The sequence below is a fragment of the Eptesicus fuscus genome, chromosome 3, assembly GCF_027574615.1.
Source record: "Eptesicus fuscus isolate TK198812 chromosome 3, DD_ASM_mEF_20220401, whole genome shotgun sequence".
Taxonomy (NCBI): domain Eukaryota; kingdom Metazoa; phylum Chordata; class Mammalia; order Chiroptera; family Vespertilionidae; genus Eptesicus; species Eptesicus fuscus.
Genome location: NC_072475.1, coordinates 33,892,107 through 33,913,892, shown reverse-complemented (window position 1 = coordinate 33,913,892; position 21,786 = coordinate 33,892,107). Strand labels below are relative to the sequence as shown.

At 32.7% G+C, this 21,786-nt stretch overlaps 1 protein-coding gene across 6 annotated transcripts in view; it reads right to left on the bottom strand.

Moving 5' to 3' along the window:
* Window positions 1-21,786, bottom strand: part of NLGN1 (neuroligin 1) — a 698,104-nt gene that overhangs the window by 470,696 nt on the left and 205,622 nt on the right. For 3 of the 6 annotated variants that reach the window (XM_054713731.1, XM_054713732.1, XM_054713736.1), the window contains 2 exons: window positions 17,432-17,491; window positions 10,155-10,307 (listed from right to left, as the gene is read on the bottom strand). In XM_054713731.1, the coding sequence (XP_054569706.1) occupies window positions 10,155-10,307; window positions 17,432-17,491 (213 nt within the window). The remainder of the gene's footprint in view (window positions 1-10,154; window positions 10,308-17,431; window positions 17,492-21,786) is intronic. The other 3 variants (XM_054713733.1, XM_054713734.1, XM_054713735.1) reach the window with 1 other exon arrangement.

Genomic DNA, 21,786 nt, shown 5'->3' with positions numbered 1-21,786 from the left:
TAAAAAGCAAAATCCAAGCCCTCATTGTTTGTTTAGAACTAAAAAGAAAACTGGCCGAGGTGAAAAAGAGATCCATACCTCCATTTAAAAAAATCAGTAATGTGACTACCTGACTCTGCAGCATGGCTATTCTCAGAGACACAGGACAGGTGAGGGAGAAAACCTTCAATTGTCTCTGAAAAGCCCTAAGGTAATACTCTCACCCCATAGATCCAATAGCTAAAGGCTAGGCACTCCCTTGGGATCCTTTCCCTGTGTATTTGTATTTCATAAACCAGTTTTAATCATTTTAATTCAAATAGAGAACACTGCCTGGTTGTTTGTGGGTGGTCTGTTTGTTTGTTTAGATTTTTGCATTTTTACCACAGCTGCTCGTTTAAATGACTTATTTTGTGTCTAATTACTTGACATATTCTACAATTATTTCAAAATATTTTAATCATCATTTAACTTTGTAAATTACATGGGGTGGAAAAACAAACCCCTCCCCCGCAAATGTCAGCTATGCTAGCATGATAGGCACAAGGAGGCCTATCCTGAAACCCTCAATTTAGGTATCACTTCCACAGATACTCTTTTTTTTTTTTCTTAACAGCCTTGTTTCTTTGAAAACACATTTAGCAAAAATTGTGCTATAGTTTTGTTTCTTTGTTTAATGGCAATCTTCCTCACTCACTGTGAGGTCCAGAGAGAAAGGAATGAGGTTGATTTTTGCAACAGTGTGAACACAGACTCCGAACTACCAGGAGCCTCTAGTGGGCAATTAGCAAATGCTTGTGCAATTAATAAATGAACAAATGAATTCCTAAATTAAGATGCTAACTTCTGCTCTGAAAAGAAAACTAAATATCTTCTTGAGGGTTTATTTAGTTGTGATCCTTTGAGTACCTGGGAATAATTGGTCAGTTCTGGAACCAGAAGAAGACCTTGACGAAGCACTGAGTGAAATTTAGGCTCTATGTTCTGAGGTATTATTCCAAATCATTGATCTTAATGTCTCAAGAAAATAAACCACATACTCCCAACTTCCTCCCAGAACTAATACAAAATAACAATATCTCCTTTTTAGAAAAACTAAGAGATTAAGTGAAGCCAAATTAATAACCTAGCAAGACAAGTAAGGTGGTGACATAATACAGTAATTTATTATAATCTCTTGTATTGGACAAACTAGAGTAATACTGACTTACAGTCCTTAAAGACAGAAATTCAAAAGATCTCTTTATAATTCTAGTTTTATTCCTTTCATTATAAAAATTAAAAAAGAAGGACAATTTGGCAAAATCTCTGTTGCTCTTTGTTTAAAAGGGAGATAGATATTTATACTCATCTGAGTCAGCCAGGGTTTAGCTAGTCCCACAGTCCTCTATGAGCAAAATATCAGTCTCATTCACAAACTTACCAAGCATTTCACTTTAATGAGGCACAAGTCATGCTTTGTTTTGTTTTTATAATTTTTGTTGTTTTTTGTTGTTTTTATTCATAGCAGAATATCCACATTTTTTGTTTAAAAAAATTTAATGTTGACATTATTGCAGGAAATCCCCCCCTCCCCGCCCCCAAGGTCTAGGCCTACTCAACAAACCTTTCAAAATGCAAATCTAATCATGTCACTTATCTGCTTAATGTCCTATCATTGTTCTTAGAAGTCCTAAATCTTTAACAAGAGGCTGCACGGCCCGCTGCCTGTTTTCATCCTAATTTGACACTGCTCACTCTTATTCAAAGTGTCCAGCTGCATTTGCTCAGTTCCTGTAACATGTCAAGTTTTGCTTTTCCACTGGGTTTCACCCAAACCTTCAAATTCAGCCTTCCTTTCCTCTCCATGACCACATCGGATCATAAGCTATTGACTCTTTCCTTTCACTTTAAATTCATTCAACATATATTTTCTAAGCAAATAGCTCTGGAGATGCTAGACAACAATAAACCAAAAAAAAAAAAACAAACAAACAACAAAAAACACAAATATAAATAGGAAATATTCAATGTAATACAAATAATTTTTAAAAGTAGATGACTTATGACATGGTACCTCTTTTTAGATTTAATAAACATCCATGGACTCTCTAGTAAGAGAACATTTAAGCCAAGGTAAAAAAATATAAGAACTAGCCCCACAAAGATTTGGGGTAGAGGTAACAGAAAATATAAAGTATCTAAAGTAGGAATGAGTTTGGTATCCATGGAGAACCAAAGATGGCTGGAACAGAGAAGAACATTTTAAGATGAACTAAGAGACACAGATGTAAGAGGTATAGGTACAAATCGATGCAGGATTTTGTCAGACAGGGCAGGGAAGGAGTTTGGATTTTGTTCTAAGTGAGTAATGGGAAGCAACTGGAAGGCATTAGGCAGAAAAGTGAGCTGTTATAATTCATCTTTAAAAAGATAATCTGATTTTGCTGTGTGAAGAATGGATCATGTATATGTAGGGAGCAAATATAAAATGGGAAAATAACACAAGAAGCTCAGGGAGACTTGGCTTAGGTTGGTAAAGGGGAGAGTGGAAAGAAGGAGACAGAGCCAGGATATTTGTTGGATATGGTGAAGCTGATGAATTGGATGTTGAGCATAAAAGAGAGACAAGTCAGGGAGAATCTGTAGTTTTTGCTTGATCACCAGATGAATGGCAGGGCCAATGCCATGAGTACAGTGTTCTGTTGAAGAGAAGACCACCTGGGTTAGATCCTGGTTCTACCACTTACTGTTGCTTGGCCTGTGTGACTGGGAATATGTTACTTAGCTTCTCTACTCATTTGTTTCTGTGTTTATGAAATCAGGAAAATAACAACCCTACCTGAAAGGGTTATGGTGAGAATTTAATAATGTAATTATTGTAAACTGCTTAAAATAGCTTTTGGCATCTAAGTCCTCTGTATATGGCTATTACTATTGCTATTGTTGCAATTATTATTATAATCTAGATGTGGAAGACAATGAAACATGCAGACCAAGAAAGTCTATGTATTTTAGCAATGAAGTTTGAGATATTCATTAGACATCTACATGGAGATGGCAGGAGGTAGGCCCATGAGTCTGGACGTCTGAGGAATAGTCAGTTCTGATGATACAGTTTTGGAAGTCACTTCCATAGAGCTGGTGTATAGAGCCATGCATGAAGACCCCTAAGGAGACATTGTAGAGAAAGAAGGGAAGTGAGGCAAAAATTGTGAGGATGTGCACTTCAGTGTTCAGAGATCAGGGTGAGACAGGGAGCCAGCAAAGGAGGCTGAGAAGGAGCAGACAGTGAGGTCAGAGGAAATGCTGGGCTGATGCCAAGAAACAAACATTATAAGACGAGACCAGTTATCTGTGTCCTGTGCTACGGAGAGATCATGTAAGATAAGAACAAAGAAGTACCATGCTTCTGTGTCTCTGGATCTATTTTGCTGATCAGTTTACTTAGTTCATTAGATTCCACATATGCTTGAGATCACATGATACTTATCTTTCTTGGGCTGGCTTATTTCGCTTCTTATAACACTTTCTAGGTCCACCCATGCTGTTGCAAATGGTAAGAGTTCCAGGGACACAGAAGCATAGAACAGCCTGTTGAACCTCTGAGGGAAGGTGGAGGAGGGTGGGTGGGTAGTAAAAGATCAACCAAAGAACTTGTATGTATATATGCATAACCCATGGGCACAGACAAGCAGTGATGGTGAACCTATGACACGCGTGTCAGCACTGACACGCATAGCCATTTCTGATGACACGTGGCCGCATGCAGAGGATGAAACGTTTGCTGCTCCTGAGGATGAAACATTTGCGACTAGAGTCTTGGAGTTAGTTTTTTCCTCAAAGTGACACACTACCTGAGTTATGCTCAGTTTTTTGGCGAAGTTTGACACACCAAGCTCAAAAGGTTGCCCATCACTGGACAATCGGGTAGTGAGGCCTGCGTGGGGGGCAGGGACAGGCTAGAAGAGGTCAATGGGGGAAAGGGGACATATGTAATACTTTCAACAATCAAGATTTTTTTTTTAATTTAAAAAACTTAAAAAAAATAACAGAGAAGTAACCAAAGGAATCTACAATCTGGAGGTCCTTGGGAATTTTGATTAGGGTTTTCTCAGTAAAGTATAAGAAATGGAAATTTGAATGTCATTCCTGGGGGAAGCTTTTTCTCTGTTTCTAGAATGGATTAGCTCCTTTCTCATTGCACTTGCCATTTCTCTAGCACTTATCATACAGATGACTCTAAAGAAAGCCAACTTTGAAGTAAATCGTTATCTATGTAAAAGATCTAATTTGTGTAATTATTCATTTATTTTCTGTCTCCTAATTGCCAGTAATTACTGAATAGTAGAGACCACATTTATCTTATTTTTCACAATATCCTCAATAACTAGCAGAATGCCTGATACAGAATACTGCTCAATTTGTATTGAATGAATGGCTGTATAAATAAATCAATGAATGACCCAATATGACTATTTAAAACACATTAAAAAAAACTGACTTCTTTTAACTAACACCCACAGTAATTGACATGCTTACTTTCAGGTTATTTTTAAGTTTTTGGCATGATTAATAATTACTTTTATTGTAGGCCACCTAAAATCATTTTGGAAGAAGTAGGTAGAATAAAATTAGTAAACAGTATATTTTTCAAAAGAGTAAACAATATCTCTACTCCAGAAGGTCATTTTAGCACTCAATATAAATTTGATTACCATCCAGCCCTTATTAAAACCCAGTAGATACAACTGATATTTGAGAAAAGAAATCCATGAATCAAGTTAAATGACCATTGCTCTAAATTGATTTTTAGCTTTATCCTGTTATAAGTGAAATGACCAAATATCTTATTTGAATTGCATTTGCTGAAATTACATTATAGAAGTAATGGGCATCTATTATTATGTCTTTGGCCTTTATAGAGGGTTAATAAAAAATCATATACTGAGAATATTTCTGAATCTTCTAATGAAGACAATCAGACATTTCTTATTTAGCGTTCAAAATAAAAACAACTTATATGGTAAATTTCTTTGTAGTGCAATACAGTGTGAGAAAAAACTTCATTTGTTCATTCTTTCTGATTAATATGTATTTTCAATTTATCTGAGAATAACAATTATGAAAATCAAACCATTGTCCTTTTGACCTTGTTTCTAGGAAATTGGGTTGTACATTTCTGTTTAATTCAGTAGATATCCATTACCTGTTTCTGTATCTTTTCTCTACAATATATTATTCTATTTCAATATGATTTTAGCAACCTATATGCATGTAGTTGTCACTAATTATCTTCACTTTTTTGAAATACAAAGAACATGAATAAATAAATGGGAAAAAATGTCCTTCTTTCTTCCCGTTTGTTAATAGCAGAGATAATACACTCTCTTGGTCTTGCTCAAATAAAACCATTTCTGTGGAGACATTTTTGACTTTTCAAACACAAACTGACTCCCTCTCCTATATTCCAAGAATACACTTGAATCATCTTATAGAATTTAAGTATATATTACTCTCAAATATGAGGTAACATTGAGAGTTTTTTAATATGTTTATTTGTTTTAGGATTTAGAGACAGACAGAAATAAAAATCATGCCAAGAAAGACCCAAAACCAAGAATAATAATGACAAAATGTTGCTCTATTTCAGAATTAATATGCTTTTCCTTTTAAGTTATGAACATTCGGAGACTTTACTGAATCTCCGTGCTGCTAGGTTGCTGGGATTCAAGTATGGATCACAATCCTTCCTCCATATTGATCTATCTGATATTCCATACCTCCACTTTCATTTTTTGGTTTTTCTTTTAATATGTCAAGTGACTATATATGTACAAATCAATTAATAAATTCATATTACCATATGAAGAAGAATAGCAATTATTATTCTTTACTGGGTGTTTATTTCTCCCTCAATTAGATTAAAATCTCTCTAAAAGAAGGATTATATTGTACTTACTTTTTATCCCTCATAGGAGATATTGCTGGAAACAAGTGTTATATATACTATGATTTACCACACCAAAGTTACATTTTTTCTCATCTGATAATACTGGAAGCATTTTTATTGCATATACAATACCATTATAAGAATTAAGAAGTCTCATTAACCATGTCTAATAAACTAAAAATAAATTTAGGTGTTCATTGAAACGATATGTGGTAAAGTTAACAAAAGCTCGTTTTAAATGATTTTGTCATACATGTTATTATATAGTAAGTTTATTCTTATTCTTCAAATACAAATAGATGGGCTAGCACTTAAAATTATTTTTTCATAGATGGATGGTACAGACAGATATTAAAAGACTAAGTCAAACTTTTAATTAGACTCCAAAAATTTGCCAAATTTTCAAATAGTTATCAGTACTTCTAAAATCTTTAAAACATTTTTTTCCTAAAATAAATCATAGGCTTGAATTATGAACACATAATTGCCTCTAAAGTTTATATATCAAGATAAAAGTAACAGTAAATTTCCATCTGACAAAAATCTTATGTTTTCCTAAATTGGATCCCAGCAGTGGTATACAACTTTCATTTTTTCTCTAAAAATAACATAAATTTATTCTAACTTAGGAGACGTGTTTGAAACACATTTTAATATTCAATTAGTTAATGTATTCTTTTCATTTTTGAGATTTGCAAATATATCATTTGGATTGTTTCTATTTTCAAAAATTTTTATTGCACAATATCTCATCCTAAAGTGAAAAAACTTATTACACATTCTCTCCCAATTCTTATCTATAAGTATACATGCTTTTCCTATTTGCAATCCTAACATTTATTATTATGCTTCTCTTTTAAGAACACATAATGAAACCATTTCTCCCTAACTTTCCAATATGATACTTTTCATTATAGTAAAAATAACTATTAATAATTATTCTGAATATGTTTTAAAGCACTATGTAACAATATATAATATGACAAAGGATGAAGAGTTAATACTGGCAAAGAACGTATGTAATCAAATGTGAAAAAAGACTAAATGTTCACTAGAACTATGAGACTGAATGAAAGAAGGTTACAGAGGGAGCTTTAAGATAAACCTGAGACAGTGAAGTTAGCAGGCAGAGTCCCGTAGCCCCTTAACTTTTTACTCAATCTTATGAGCAGTTTTTCTAATCACTACCAACAGCATTTCCCATGCATTAATAGTGATAGTCCATGTTTCCACTCCAAAGGAAAGCCCAAAATGCTTTTGGTTGAGGAACTGATTCCAAACTATTCCCAGCTTCTTCAGAGCAATGATGTCATAGGAGCTATTTTTATTTGCAAACTATTTCTACTTTGTAATAAACAAAATATTTTTTCTTAACACAACATGTTTTAAACTGGAACCATGCTGCTGGATAGCTGTCTGAATTTTATGACTAAAGCATTATCACATTTTTATTTATTGCTAACACAAACAAACAAACAAACAAACCCTGTAAATGCATCTCCTCTTGGAAGAAAGATTCAAATCACTACTAATTACATTGCCTTTCTCAAACAGCCTGAGTTTTTTCTGTCAATCATCTGAGAGCAATAGTACCATAATTAGCCAATTTGTACATTGGACCCCAAAACTCATTTCCTTCACACCAAAACATTCAAATCAAAACAGAGCTCAGGATCTTCTCTGATGTGAGATCAATTCTTATTTTTTACTTGATTTCTAGGACTCTCCCAAGTGCAAACTAAAGAGCAACCCTCTTGGGTCCTAGAAACCTTGGCTTACCTTGTTACTGTTAGACACATTGTGAACAACAACAAAAACCCTACAGTCTTTATTGTACTCTGCCAGCTGAGCTGTTGATCTGGCTGTGGTATACCATCCAGGCAAATTGTGATGAAATAAATGTTCTGAAAATTTATTTTTCATGAATCAATTCACTTAAATACGTTTTCATAAAGCCCAACACATATTTTAGGAAGAAAGTGACCAGAATATATTAATTTCTAGAACAAATGTTTCCAGATGCATCTAAACGTGTCGACTAAGAGTTTTGTATGCTTTCATGTTGAGAGGAAGTCTATAAAGGACAACTGATCTGTAGTGGTGATTATTAGGAGCCAACTGATATTAAACCCTAAACAAATACTCAACTCTGGGAAAATTATCCATCATCAACACCAACACCGCTTGCCATGTTACAGACCAAACAAGTGATTAAGTGCTTCATGGTTTAGCTGGATAATCTGTTGTCCTTCCACACAATCATTTTAAGTGTGGCATTTAAAGACAGGATATGAGCATGAATATAGGATTCAAATCTAATCAAAATCAGGTGCTCATCAGTTCTAATATATAAAACACTGGCAAAATGTACATTAACATGATAACAGTTCATTTGATGAAATCTTACTTTATGTTTATGTGATATCATAATAAGGCAACATAAGGTTTGGTCAAAAGATTTTTTAAAAATCATTACACACACACACACACACACACACACACACACACACACACACACACACACAAACATAGCTAAGTGGATTTTCAAGTCCTTAAGAACACTTTGTAACTTCAAATTTCCAATTAGCAAACTGATCACTGCATCAAAATTTAGAAATTGAGAAATTCTGAAAAAATATGAGAATAATAATAAAAACAACTGAAATATAAACAGCACTATAATTAAAATTAAATGTATTCAAATTATTGATGACTCTCACATTGAAATGTTCCATAAGAAACAAATGACAGCACCAAACTATTTAAAAATTATTATGACCATCTCTATAAATCTTCTAATATACTGAGTTTTCACAGATAGGAAGACATTTTACACTGTGCACTGAAATTATAAGAACATCTCAAGCAACGCATAATTAGATACTATGGAGGAAGTAATGCAGACTGAACAAAGCTACAGAAATAATTTATATCTACATTGATACAAAGCATCTATTATATCATCCATGATGCTCCAAATTTAAAATAGAAAACTAGAAAAGGATCAAGATTTCAACGTTGCATGGCTAAAATATCTTGTTCCCCAAAACATACAAATGATTTACAAAAATTATTCTCTTTTTATATTTTGAGAGTAGCATAAATATAGGATTATGACTACATAGGAGTTAGAATAATAATAACTAATACCAATGAGGAAAACAACTGGTTTCTCAATGGCTTAAATATATAATATTAACAATTATTATAAAGGCAATATAATTGAAATTCCTTTTTCAAAATATTTTAGAATAAAGAATAAAAAAGGAAGGTGCCTCTTTGTGTCAAATAACATTATAAATTATACCTACTTAAGTGTACAGTATGGAATAAGACTTTGAGAACAATGAAAATTTGAAAAATAAAATAATTTTTGATAAATTGTACCATTTCAGCAAATACTAAAATACTACAGGTAAAGGGGTTTTATTAAATTATATAGTAATTTTACTCCTCAGATTGTGATAATACTAAAATATATTAAATTTATACAAGTAGAATAGCATAGCAAGTTTATGTTTTGTAAGTTGGATATTTCATAAAACAACAGGCTTGCTTCAGAATACTTAATGTTATTTTGCAAATAATATTTCTCTACAGATATCTTCAAACCAATAATGCCCACTCTGATTTTGCTTTATATATACACAATTATTTAATTGAACACTTTGTCACTTGATAAACTCAATGCATGTTTTTCAAATAAAATAATTTAAACAAATACATTGACAAAATATTTTTAATTATTATGACAAATTATAAACAAAACAAATCTACACCACATTGGCAAATAATTTTATCACAAAGCCAGTCTATACATATATTCTTGAAGATGATATAAATGTGTTTCTAAGCTCATAGAAAACTTCTGGGAATGTTTTAGCATTGTAAAAGAGAAAAGGAAAGAAAAAATTTGCCCAGGGACTAATTCTTCTTCAGAAAGGTCCTGCCATTGTTACCTTACACAGTTCTCCAAAGCCAAACCTACAATGCCAAGAACATTCCTCAACAAGGCAAAGACTTTCATTACCTTTTACTTTTAAATCTTAGAATCAACCCTACCTGTCTTTCACCTAGTAACTTATGAACATTTATAGACTGTATTAAAAATATCAGAAATTTTGGTTCAAACAAGTCAATAAGCATAGAATAATGAATGAAACAAAGCGAAGCATAACAAAAGCCAAAACAAAACTACCACATATTTCATGGATTAATGGTATAAAAAAAAGAGATTTCTTACCAAGTACCCCAAGTCGGTAGTTGACTGTGATGACGATCACATTGCCATAACTTGCCAAGACACTCCCATCATATAAATTTCCAGTACCTTCCATATATGAGCCACCGTGGATATACACCATCACTGGTTTAGGACCCCCACTGTCCCGAATATCTGAAAGAACAAATGTTTGGCAATTGTTCTTATCCTCAAAAAAACAAATATAATGAAGCAGAGAATACATTTTCCATTTTAGGGACAAGAGGTCATGATTTTTATTTAGTTATTTAAATGGCTGTTTTTGTTAAAGTGTTTCTTAAGCAACTCTTATTAAGAGCTGTTGCAGAAAAGAGCAATATCCATTTTTTTCTACCTAAAATTTTGTTTAAAGCTATAAACTGAATTACAGAACTTAAACCAAAGGAAAGTATGTGTGAATTTTAGTGTTGTTTGATGAATTTCTAATGTGACAATAGAACCAAAAAATATATATAAGAAGAAGTACTTTTTAAAAATTACATAGACCTCAAATGAAATATGTAAACCATAAACTAAGGCCAAAGTATCACTTCTATTGTGAATAAAACACTGTTTCCATTTTTGAGAACAGTAAATATTTATATTGAATGCATCATAATTACGCTGAATAATTTATGCTCCATTTGTGAAGATAATTACAACACTATATTATATGTTGTAAAAAGTTTCATTTTGCTACTCAAGGACTATCAGATGCATGTGTAGGCAGTAACAGAATGTGCTTCTATACTTCTGTTGTTGTTGCATTTATGGGACTGTCACTTAAATAATATATTTCAGCTAACTCCGGGTTATCTGCTCATTATACCTATCCTTACTCTTTGGAAAAAGGAAACAGATTAAAACCTCGTTAGCTATTATACTATTCTTATCTCTACTTTGGCTCTATGATTTTGTCATGTAGACATGAGGAGGATACAGCTTAGTCTAAGTGTACAGTGCCAATATTTAAGGTGATGAAGTGATTTCTGCATCTCTGAACTTTAATCAAATGTATTTTCTTTTTTAAGATACTTTCTCAGTTATGTAATTTTCAACAAGGACCAAGAAATAATAAACAGGGTGGGGCAAAAGTAGGTTCACTGTAGCAAATACACAAAACACAGAGTTTATTCCTGTGTTATTATTATTTATTAATTATTGTAATATTTTCCATACAACCTACTGTAAACCTACTTTTGCCATACCCTACAAAAGAAAAACCTCAGAAAATTTAACTAGTATAAAAAATAGGCCAATTTCTATAGAAAACATGCTAAATTGTATATTGGCCAACGTGGTTTTAACTATTGTATAGATTTGAAACATTACATATGTGTATATGAATATGAACATATACAGACATAAAATATTATTATTACATAATAGCTCATGATCTCTTTTATCCACAACTGAAACAAAATTGTACCAAATGTTCTATTTTTTTAATTTCAATATTAAAAGTGTCATTTAAAAGTGTGATTTATTCCTTTATTTTTGACACTTTTTATCAAACTTAAATCTCCTACATATTTATGATTGAGGTTTTAGCTTTCAGAATGGGATATGATACAAGCTCATTGAAAAACTAATGATTATTTAGAAGCTGCTTTATATTTCTTGTAAAAATATTTAAAATATATATAAAGCCTGATTTGTCTATTGGAACAATATTTTCATGAAAAATCATCTTAGGATCAGGAATTGCAGCTCAACTTTTTTGTTCACAATCTCAAGTGAGGGAACTAGCTCATTGCAGAATTTAGAAACTTTTTAAAAGGACTATTTTCAATTTGACTGAATACCAGTGTGCAAACTTGCACCAAGGGTACACTTGAGAAGAATGTCTTATTTTTAAGTGGTGAGAGGAGGATACTTTGACATAAAAACCGTCCACTAGACACAGCTGCATTTAGGAAGAAAAACTAATTTACTTTCTTCTTAAGTCCTTGGAAAGGAAATTAATATTCACTCATTTGCAAAGATTTGGGGGCTTATGAAGAAGTTAAGTTTACACAGAGAAAATAACCCTTTTGAAAATTTTAAACTACCCTCCTTAAATGCCCAATTGCTGCATATCGTTTTAGCTTATTTTCCTACTATGGCTGACGCTGAAGAAGCAATAATAAATTATTAAACTGAAATCATTAACTGACTGCTCACAGCAGACACTGTACTCTGCTAATTGTGTGCTGGGAGGTAGCACAGAAGGTGGCTGTTTCAGAATTCTTCTTTAATTAAAATTACATAGACTTACAAAACACCAACTGTGAACAGTAATGAGACCTTGGTAGATCCATTCTGTTCACCTGGAAAACAATACAGGCACACATTGAAATACCTGCCACATTTTATACCTAATAACTGGATGGAATGGACATTGCCAAGGAAGACTGAAAATATGACTATAGATTCCAGGAGCTATTTTGAGTGGTATTTCTCTCTTGCTTTTTAATTAGATCTGAAAATGTTACTGCAAATTTGGACTGATTCTAAGTGTTTTCAAATTTCTCAAAGATTTCAGCCTTGCCGAAGAATATATTGAACAATTATTTTCCAGAAAGTTCGATAACATTCAAATGCAGTGTTCTGAACAATATTTATTTTTGTTTAAAGTAACCCTGAAATTAATGCTGTATAGGGTATTAATTACCAAAGTAGGTAAAATTCTTGTGCATAAAAAACCCTTAATATTGCCAATAAATTTTGGGGAAATGCTGACAATTGGAATTCTTTCATAGTATTTAATCAGAGTGGTCTTAGATTTGCAACAATAGCATTTTATCACAGAGGCCTATCTTAGATTTTACTTTTCTCTATAGTTTACATGTGTTTTTTTATTGTAATAATAAACATAAATAGTTTAAATTACATCTGTATTTAATTTTGAAAAGAACCAGAATCTTTATAAATGAAACTGATATATCAGATAGCCTACGATTGAGTATTATCTGCTAATGCCATCATTTTATTTATTTATTTTAAAAATATATTTTTATTGATTTCAGAAAGGGAGAGGGAGAGATAGAAACATCAATGATGACAGAGAATCACTGATTGGCTGCCTCCTGCACACCCCACAATGGGGATTGAGTCCACAACCTGGCATGTGCCCTGACAGGGAATTGAACCGTGACCTCCTGGTTCATAGATCGACGCTCAAACACTGAGCCATGCTGGCCAGGCAATGCCATCATTTTAATAATAAAATGTTGACATTTTACTATGTCATAGCAAATATACTAGATATACTTTAGTTATTTATACTTTATTAAAGTCAATTTGTCCTTACAAACCTTGTTGCGTATTTTTCCCTAGAAATAAGGTAGATTTCTAACTGTGCCTAAAAAGCTGCTTCTGACTTTACTAAAGTCAAATGAGCACGCTTAGGCATGAAAACACTAGCTCAGGTCACTAAAGCTACAAATGTTCTTAAAGCATGTTCATATTTAATGTTTAGTTTTCTACAGCTTTGCTAGGCATCTAGGTCCCTGAAAATAGTTGGATATTAAAAGGAAAATACTACACTGATAATTATTTTGGAATTTCAGTAACACTTTGGCTGTAAATTTTAGTATTTTACTTTTCCAATTAATCAAAATTTTAAAGACAATTTAATAAGTTATCAATAGATCTAGAAGACAATGAGGATATATTTGTACCTGATAACCAGTGTTTGGAATCACAAATCCTTTTAATGATCCTAGTGAATAATTATTAGTCACACAACTTCTTCAATATGGTTGCCTTCTGCTTAATGAACTCATGAAGTTTTTAATTTCCCATGTTTTAGAATTTTTGTCATTTACCAGTTTTACATATTGGGGAATCACCTCAATTAAATCTTTCTCTGGCCCTGGCCAGTACTGCTAGGTGGTTAGAGCATTAGCCCAAGCACCAAAAGGTTTGAGTCCTGGTCAAGGGCACGTACCTGGGTTGCAGGTTTGATCCCTGGCAACCAATTGATGTCTCTCTCTCACATTGATGTTTCTCTTTCTCTCCTCTCTCTCTCTCTCTTTCAAAAAAAAATTCTTTCTCTGATATATTTAAAGATATTTCAAGATATTTTTGTGTTCCCTACTTATTTTGTGTATCTCAGTTATCACTTAGAACTAGCAAAATAATATAGAAATGTTGGCAGAATGTGTGCTTGTATAATTGTACTTAATCAAAGATATAATTTTGCATTTAAAAATACTGAAAAATGAACAATAGCAATGTTTAAAAAGCTCTATGTAGGATATAAAAGTATCTTTGAATATTAAAATATTAATATTAAGGTATTAGCACAATTAAAAAGACTATTAAGTTCTAAAAATAAATTGATAGACATATAGTGTTACTTTGACCCATTTTTATCATTTCAGATCTGTCTTTGAAACCATAGAAATAGGTTATAAATTATGCAGTTCTCTTGGTTATTATAAAACACAAATTAAAAATGACACAATTGTTTGGCCTAGCAATGGCAAAATAATAATGGCAAATATGCAAAGGAGAATTGGAAGTAAAGAATAGTGCTCCACGGAGGCCTTGGGTTATTTTAAATGAATGAGGGGCGGGCCCACTCAGTATGCATAGATAGCCTCTGAATACAGTGGCTGAGATAAGAACCTAGAAATCAGGTAAAGGAGTCAAGTTGTCAAGAAATAATTGAGAATTCCATATAAATGACCAGGTAAACAAACTTCTCACTAAAGTGAAAGTAGTTTATCAAACAATTTATATTTATTGCTTTATGTCCAGTAATGTTGATTCAATATTTAGAACAAAATAAAGATAAAAATTGGCCTTGGTTTTCGTTAACACTCATGTCTACAAAATAATTATAAAAGAAACGAAATAGAAGATACTCATATTTTCAACAAAGGTCTGTACCCTAAAGGACATTATAATTTGTTTACTTGTCTTCTAAACAATTATCCAAAACAACAACCGAGAAGAATAGACTGAACTTGAAATGATTGCTTCCATATTCTATACTTCTGAGAATTTAAAATATTTATTGATTTGATAACTCTTGTGACTGACTGGTTTAGTGCTCAACATGAATACTGCCAGCCAAATTAAATGGGGCTTAAGATATTTTTAATGACTATTTTAAAATGTTAAATGTGCTTCAAAATAAGTCTATAAAATAGACTCACATTTGGAGGGCTTAGCTCAATTATAGCCACTCAGAGTATCTTTTATAAATATATAAATGTCCTACTTGGATGCTGATTTTTATCAAAAGAAAAAAAAAACATTAAATCAGCAGTCAAAAAATATTTTTAATAGGAAAATAATGTATGCTAACTTTGTGAGTACTTTGGGGAAATTTGGTACAAAGCTACGTACTAAAAGTCCCTTATACAGAGGTATTATTTAGATAACAAATGTTTAGGAGTTAAGGATTTTTAGAGGGTCCAGCAAGTTCCAAAGCCCCCAACTGAAAGCAGTCATCTTTAGAGTACTGGCAACAACAATACATATTCTGAAAGTCAATAAAATTCCTGAGTGTTTGAATACTTCTAATTTCCAATGGCATGTTAAAAAAAAATCACAATTTGAATTTGGTAAGTTTATTTTTAGCTATTTAGCATTCAAAATGATAATGCGTGGTCAGGCACAATGATTTATTTTAAATATTAATGATTGCTTTGTATTTAATGTTTGATTCACTGTTGGGGTTTGTACCAAATCAATTTTTAAAAAAAAAAAATGCCATAAATTCCATGACAAAATAAGTATTAAATATTATAAAAATATTAATACCCAATTTAATTTTTATGCTTCCAATACTTCACCTCTATAATTTAATTTACTACTGTGAGTAGCTTATCATATATATATCTCAATGAAAACAATTCAAATTGTTTAGTAAGGATTCATTTAATCGTAGTTGTAATTCATGGAACTAGCACTTCTGCGGGCCTGCTTGTGGGTTTTTATTTTTGAAAAACTTTCTTACCATATTCTTAATTTCTCTATGAGATTTAATTACTAGCATTCTGGGAATTATTTTAAATACTAGGATTACTCTAGTTACTTCTATATAAGTCACAGCTAGGACTGCATTAAAAAAACAAACAAAAACACATAAGCCCTAATTAGAACCAAGATGAACTGAAAGAATCAATGGGCCTTTCTAGATGCTCCACTTAATACCATGTAAAAGTCCACAATGGGATGAGAAATGTCAAGTCAACATGGTATATAGTTAGACTTATGGGGTAAATCAGAATTCTATGTCATAAGAAAGTTGGAAAGAGGGAAAAATATATTAATAAAACATGAAGTGTTTTATTGCTTTTAGGTGGCAATACTTTGAAAAGCAGAATATTTTCATTTATTCTTTGAAAATAAAGAATACCCATGTAATCTTATTTAAGTAAACTCTATATCCTCGACCAGTGTGGCTCAGTGGTTGAGCACTGACCTAAGAACCAGGAGGTCATAGTTTGATTCCCAGTCAGGGCACGTAACCGGCTTACAGGCTCAATATCCAACAGGGGGCCTGCAGGAGATAGCCAATCAAGGATTCTCTCTCATCATTGATGTTTCTCTCCTTCACCTTCTACCTTGCTCTCTGAAATCAGTAAAAATAAATTTTAAACAAAAACCTCTATAATTTCTACCAAAAGTATATTCACTCTGATGAGACCAGAGTACTTCAGTTGTTCTACAATGTTTACTACAGTATCTGAATAGGTGTAATTCCTTATCTATAAAATTTCACTTATTTATGTGATATTTAAGCAAATCAACAGAAAATACTATTTTATAAATCTAAACTATATTGCTCAAGAAACACTTTATGTCAGCTTTTAGTTTTGTCCTTCCTTTTACTGGGTGTGGGGTTCTTTTTAAACAAATATCAAATGTAAAAATGAAACACATTTTGAAATTGGGTAAGATATTGACATATATTAGAAAACATGCAAAATGGGCACAGAGAGACTACAGGGGGAAAGATTGTTAGTTCAAAGAATATGGACAAATTTGCCAAAACGCGGAATGAAACATATCAAAAGTCAGTTCAAGAAAACAAAAATAAAAAGCCTCTCTTTTAAAACATTGTAATGGTTGGTATCAAAATGTAAAACAACATCCATCTTTTTTTAAAAAAAAATTAAAAATGTATATTTATATGCAACAACAAGCAAGAAGACAAAACACATCAAAAACGAGAATTAAAAACAACTCTTCAAAAAAAGACAAGAAGTAAAAAAATAGGAAGGGGTGGAAAAAGTGACTGAGGTCCTTGTCATGCAAGTAAATTTGGTGGGAAAAAATACCTTCATCTTCAGCACCGTCATTATCACCTAAATCATCTGTCTGTTTCTTTGTAAGGGGACCTAGGATTGAGAATGGAGAAATGGAAGGAAAAAAAAAAGACAATTCAAGAATAAACAAGACTGAGGGGGGGGGAAATAAATGTAAATACTAAAATTCTCAAGGATATTTCCAAAAAAATGTGGGGAAGTGGTTACGTTAAAGTTATCTATTTTGTTTAAGAAAAAAAAACACCAAAAAAACCCTTTCCCCAAAATATCTTGTAGAATATTTGATTTGTGAATATATCCAGCTTTTAAAAATACAGTATGGTTTGAAACTCAAATCATAAGCAAAGAAGATGATTTTTTAATACCCATTGCATATAAAAAAGTAAACAGTTTTAGTAGCTGAAAGAACTTAATTTATTCAGTGTCTTTTCTAAATAAAATTGGTGACAACAATTAAAAAAAAGTAGGCTAAACTCATTCTTTAATTTAGGAATATATTATGAAATTAGGAAAAACAGAGATATGAACATTTTTAGAGTGTTTTTTCCTTTTTCTTCTGTTTTTTTTTTTTTGTAAGAGCATTAACACTTGGGTTTTATACATTTTTATATCAAACATTATTCAAAACTGTGACTTTTTAAAATTACTTTTCATTAAACAAATATTTCCCCATGTGTTTTAATTAAATATTAGATATGGATTTAAGACATTTGCAAACTGCACAAATGTAGAAACATAATCTCATCACTCGGTAGGGCAAAGGTGCCATCAATGGAAGTCAGTGGTTAGCTACTAAGGTAACTTTCAGAGTCAGGACTTACATTTCATAATCTATTCAGAAATATAATGGAATTATGCCCTAGTGCAATTTCATGCCCAACATAGTCATTTATAATGAGATCATGTCTTAGGACAATAATTGTATTAAAACACTGTGAATGTTTAATAAATGTTTTATTGTACTTAACAATACTAATTTGCTAGAATGAAGGAGCACACCAAAGGGGAAGTCGAAGGCCATATAAAAGTAATTTTAAATGTCACATAATTGACATATTCAGCACAAAAAAAGCAAGTGAAGCCCCACATTTCTTTTTATTTCTGCAACCATTTAATTTGTATGACATTTCATAATCCTCATGCAAAAAGCAATCATTACAAACACAAGACAATCAAGTTAGACAGCCAACCACATAGCAGTAAGCAAGAGAATTTTGTCATGCATAAAATAAGTCATAGAAAAGGGAGGGAAAAAAGATTGATAGGCATATGTTGATTTCAATAATGTAAACAGTAAAGAAGCAGGCATTAATTCTAAGCACACTTCATAGGAAAGGATTATTAAACATTTTGAAAAAGATTTCTAGTCCATACAGCGATTACTACACATTATGCTTATAATTTAAAACTACATCTAATATCACAACCTTCAAAAAATGAAAAACACCATCACAGAAAACAGAGGAAAAAAATGAGATCTAATTCAGTTATGTTCCATCAGCTCAGCTAGACAGCCTTGAAAAATATTAATAATTGGCAAAGATCCAAAGATTGGAAATGGAAAAATTGATAATGTAATTGAAATGACCTCAGTTGTAAGGTCATGGTTTCAAGGTCATTCCAACTACACTAAGAGTAGCTGTACACAATAATTTATGTGATATACTTTTAGAGTCACTCCTGCAAGCAATCAATCGTTCCATTAAGAGAAAACCAAGATGAAAGCAAAAGTTTATGTTAATAGACAGTTGCAAATTCACAGAATTCTACATTTTAATCTGATCCTGTTTAAATGCAAAAAGTGCCCTCAGTATTATTTGATGTTCATGTAACATTGTTGCTACATTTCTGAAAAACAGAAATATTTTAATTTTAAAATTTGCCGTTATCAGAACTATATTTGAAAATTTTCCAATTTTAGAACATGCAAAATACCAGACTTAAAGAATTATATTCTCAAGTGTTTTTTTTTTACTTTTTTATCATTACATAAAGCAGTGAATGAACATACTTCAACAAATAATTTTATTGCATTTCTAATTTCAACTATTCTATCTAAGAGTTATGATTTTATTCACTGATTAACAACACAGATTAAGTATAGTAGTAATTATTTATTGCCTTCAAAACCACTATCTACTTTATTCATTTAAATTACTTCATTTGCTTAATTCTTGGCTATATTAAGAAACTACTAATGTGAGTTGAATTTTTTTTTTTCCCTGAATCTCATGTAAAAACTATCCCAATTAAATTAAGTTGCTTTCTTCATTTTGTGTGGGGTTTTATAAGATATCTCTTTTGGACAGTTCGGAAGGATCCTTCTTTCCCTTTCTAGGGTACCCAAGATAATTTACATGACTTCTTTGCTAAATCCTTTAGGTTTATAACCATGAACCAGTAACCCACATATAGAATTACTAGTTCATTGTCTAAATAAGATGTGATAGTAAGATAATTTTTATTAAACCACTAGAGGCCCAGAGCATGAAATTCATGCACTGGGGGAGGGGGAAGGAGGTTCCTTCGCCTGGCCTGCGCCCTCTCGCAGTCCAGGACCCCTTGCTCCTTACTGCCCGCCTGCTCACTGCTCCTTACCACTCAGCTCGCTGCTCCTTAGCGCTGCCGCAGAGGCGGGAGGGGCTCCAGCCACCACCAATGGGCTCTCCAGCCACGAGCCTGGCTTCTGGCTGAGCGGCGCTCCCCCTGTGGGAGGGCACTGACCGCTAGGGGACAGCTCCTGCGTTGAGCATCTGGCCCTGGTGGTCAGTGTGTATCATAGCAACTGGTCGTTCTGGTCATTCTGCCGTTAAGGTCGCTTAGGCTTTTATTTTATAGATGATCTCCCACTTGTCTGAGTATGGGATAGTTCTCAGTTGCTCTCTGACTCTCGGTCTGCTTAAGCAGAGAAGCCACAGAAATGGTACTGTATATACAAAGAGGACTTTTCCATGGCTAGAATGGTCCACCCAGCTTTTTGCTACATATTTATCACCACCTTCCCAGCTCGCGAAGCGGCATGCCTCTTCACTATTCTGGGATAATCGTCACATGGGCAAGCTGCATAGGACGCCTTTCACTGTAGGAAACCTGAAGACCTAGGAACCGATGCAGATGTTGCTTCAGCATCACAAAGAGATGGGACATGATTATCTTAGAAATGAATTAAGTTCTCTCAACTAAAGAATTTCATTTACTGAGTATTAAATAAAGCCTTTTTATTAGGTGGTATTAAATCGTTCCCATAGTACGGGTCCTAGCAATCTTTGTGATTTCAGCATAACTGGCTTTTCTTAATATCAATAATTTTTTACACATTTGAATTGTTAAGGTTCCCTGAAAAACAAAACAAAACAAAAAACAGGGCTAATTATAAAAAGAAAGAAAACATTTCTCTTATCTTCTATACCTAAAGGCACTGAGCATCAATATCTTAGAGGGTCCATGTTGCCAGTTGAGAAACGACATTGGTTTCTCTGAAGAAGCCTCAATAGAGGTGACACATGCCAGTGAATTACAGAAACAGATCCCGACATGGTCTCGATTCCTCATTCCCAGGGTGGAAAGAAAACAACCCATTGCTTTGAACGCCCTTCTCTCTAGCTCATTTTTCCTTTATTCTAAATGGTTACAAGTGACATAATTACTGATGTTAAAATGTTTCAATAGAAAGAAAATATTGAAAGAGGTAACTGTCATTAATTTTCTTAAGATACGAGGCAACAGCATTTTAGGGACCACTCATTCCTGCAAGTCGATCAGCCTGATTTTCCCGAAGGGTAAAACATTTATCCTCCCACAGAAATAACAATCGTTAACAACACTCCAACCCCAGCACATGTCTCCTTTAAACTACAAATAGTGCACTTTCAATACCAGCAGAATAAATGAGTAACTTAAAGCACCAAGGTACAAAGCAAGCAAGTCCTCTAAAGCCCGCGTGTAGAAGTGATTTATTCTACCTTGAAAGTCTGTAGGGTCTGTGCTCCTTGAGGAATGCACACATAACTCTCATTAGAGCTAATGGGAAAGTAGACCTCACGTCAGTTTAAAAAGGAGTGAGAGTAATTACTATATTTTATCTCTTCGCCAGGCAATAAATAGAATCAGTGGTGAAACAACAGGGTCAAGGAAAGTAAAGGGAACGCCTAACTGTGAACTTTGAGCTCATTTAAATTTTTTAAAAAAAGTTATTTTTCCATTAACATAAGCATGATTCAAAGTATCGGCCATTCTAAAGGACATTCTTATATTTCAGAATCTGACCATGCACCTTTTATTTTTTAAAAAAAGAATAAAAATATCAGCATTTCTCTGTAGTTAACGGAAAAATAATTATGAGCTCCAAAATAATTACTATCCACCCA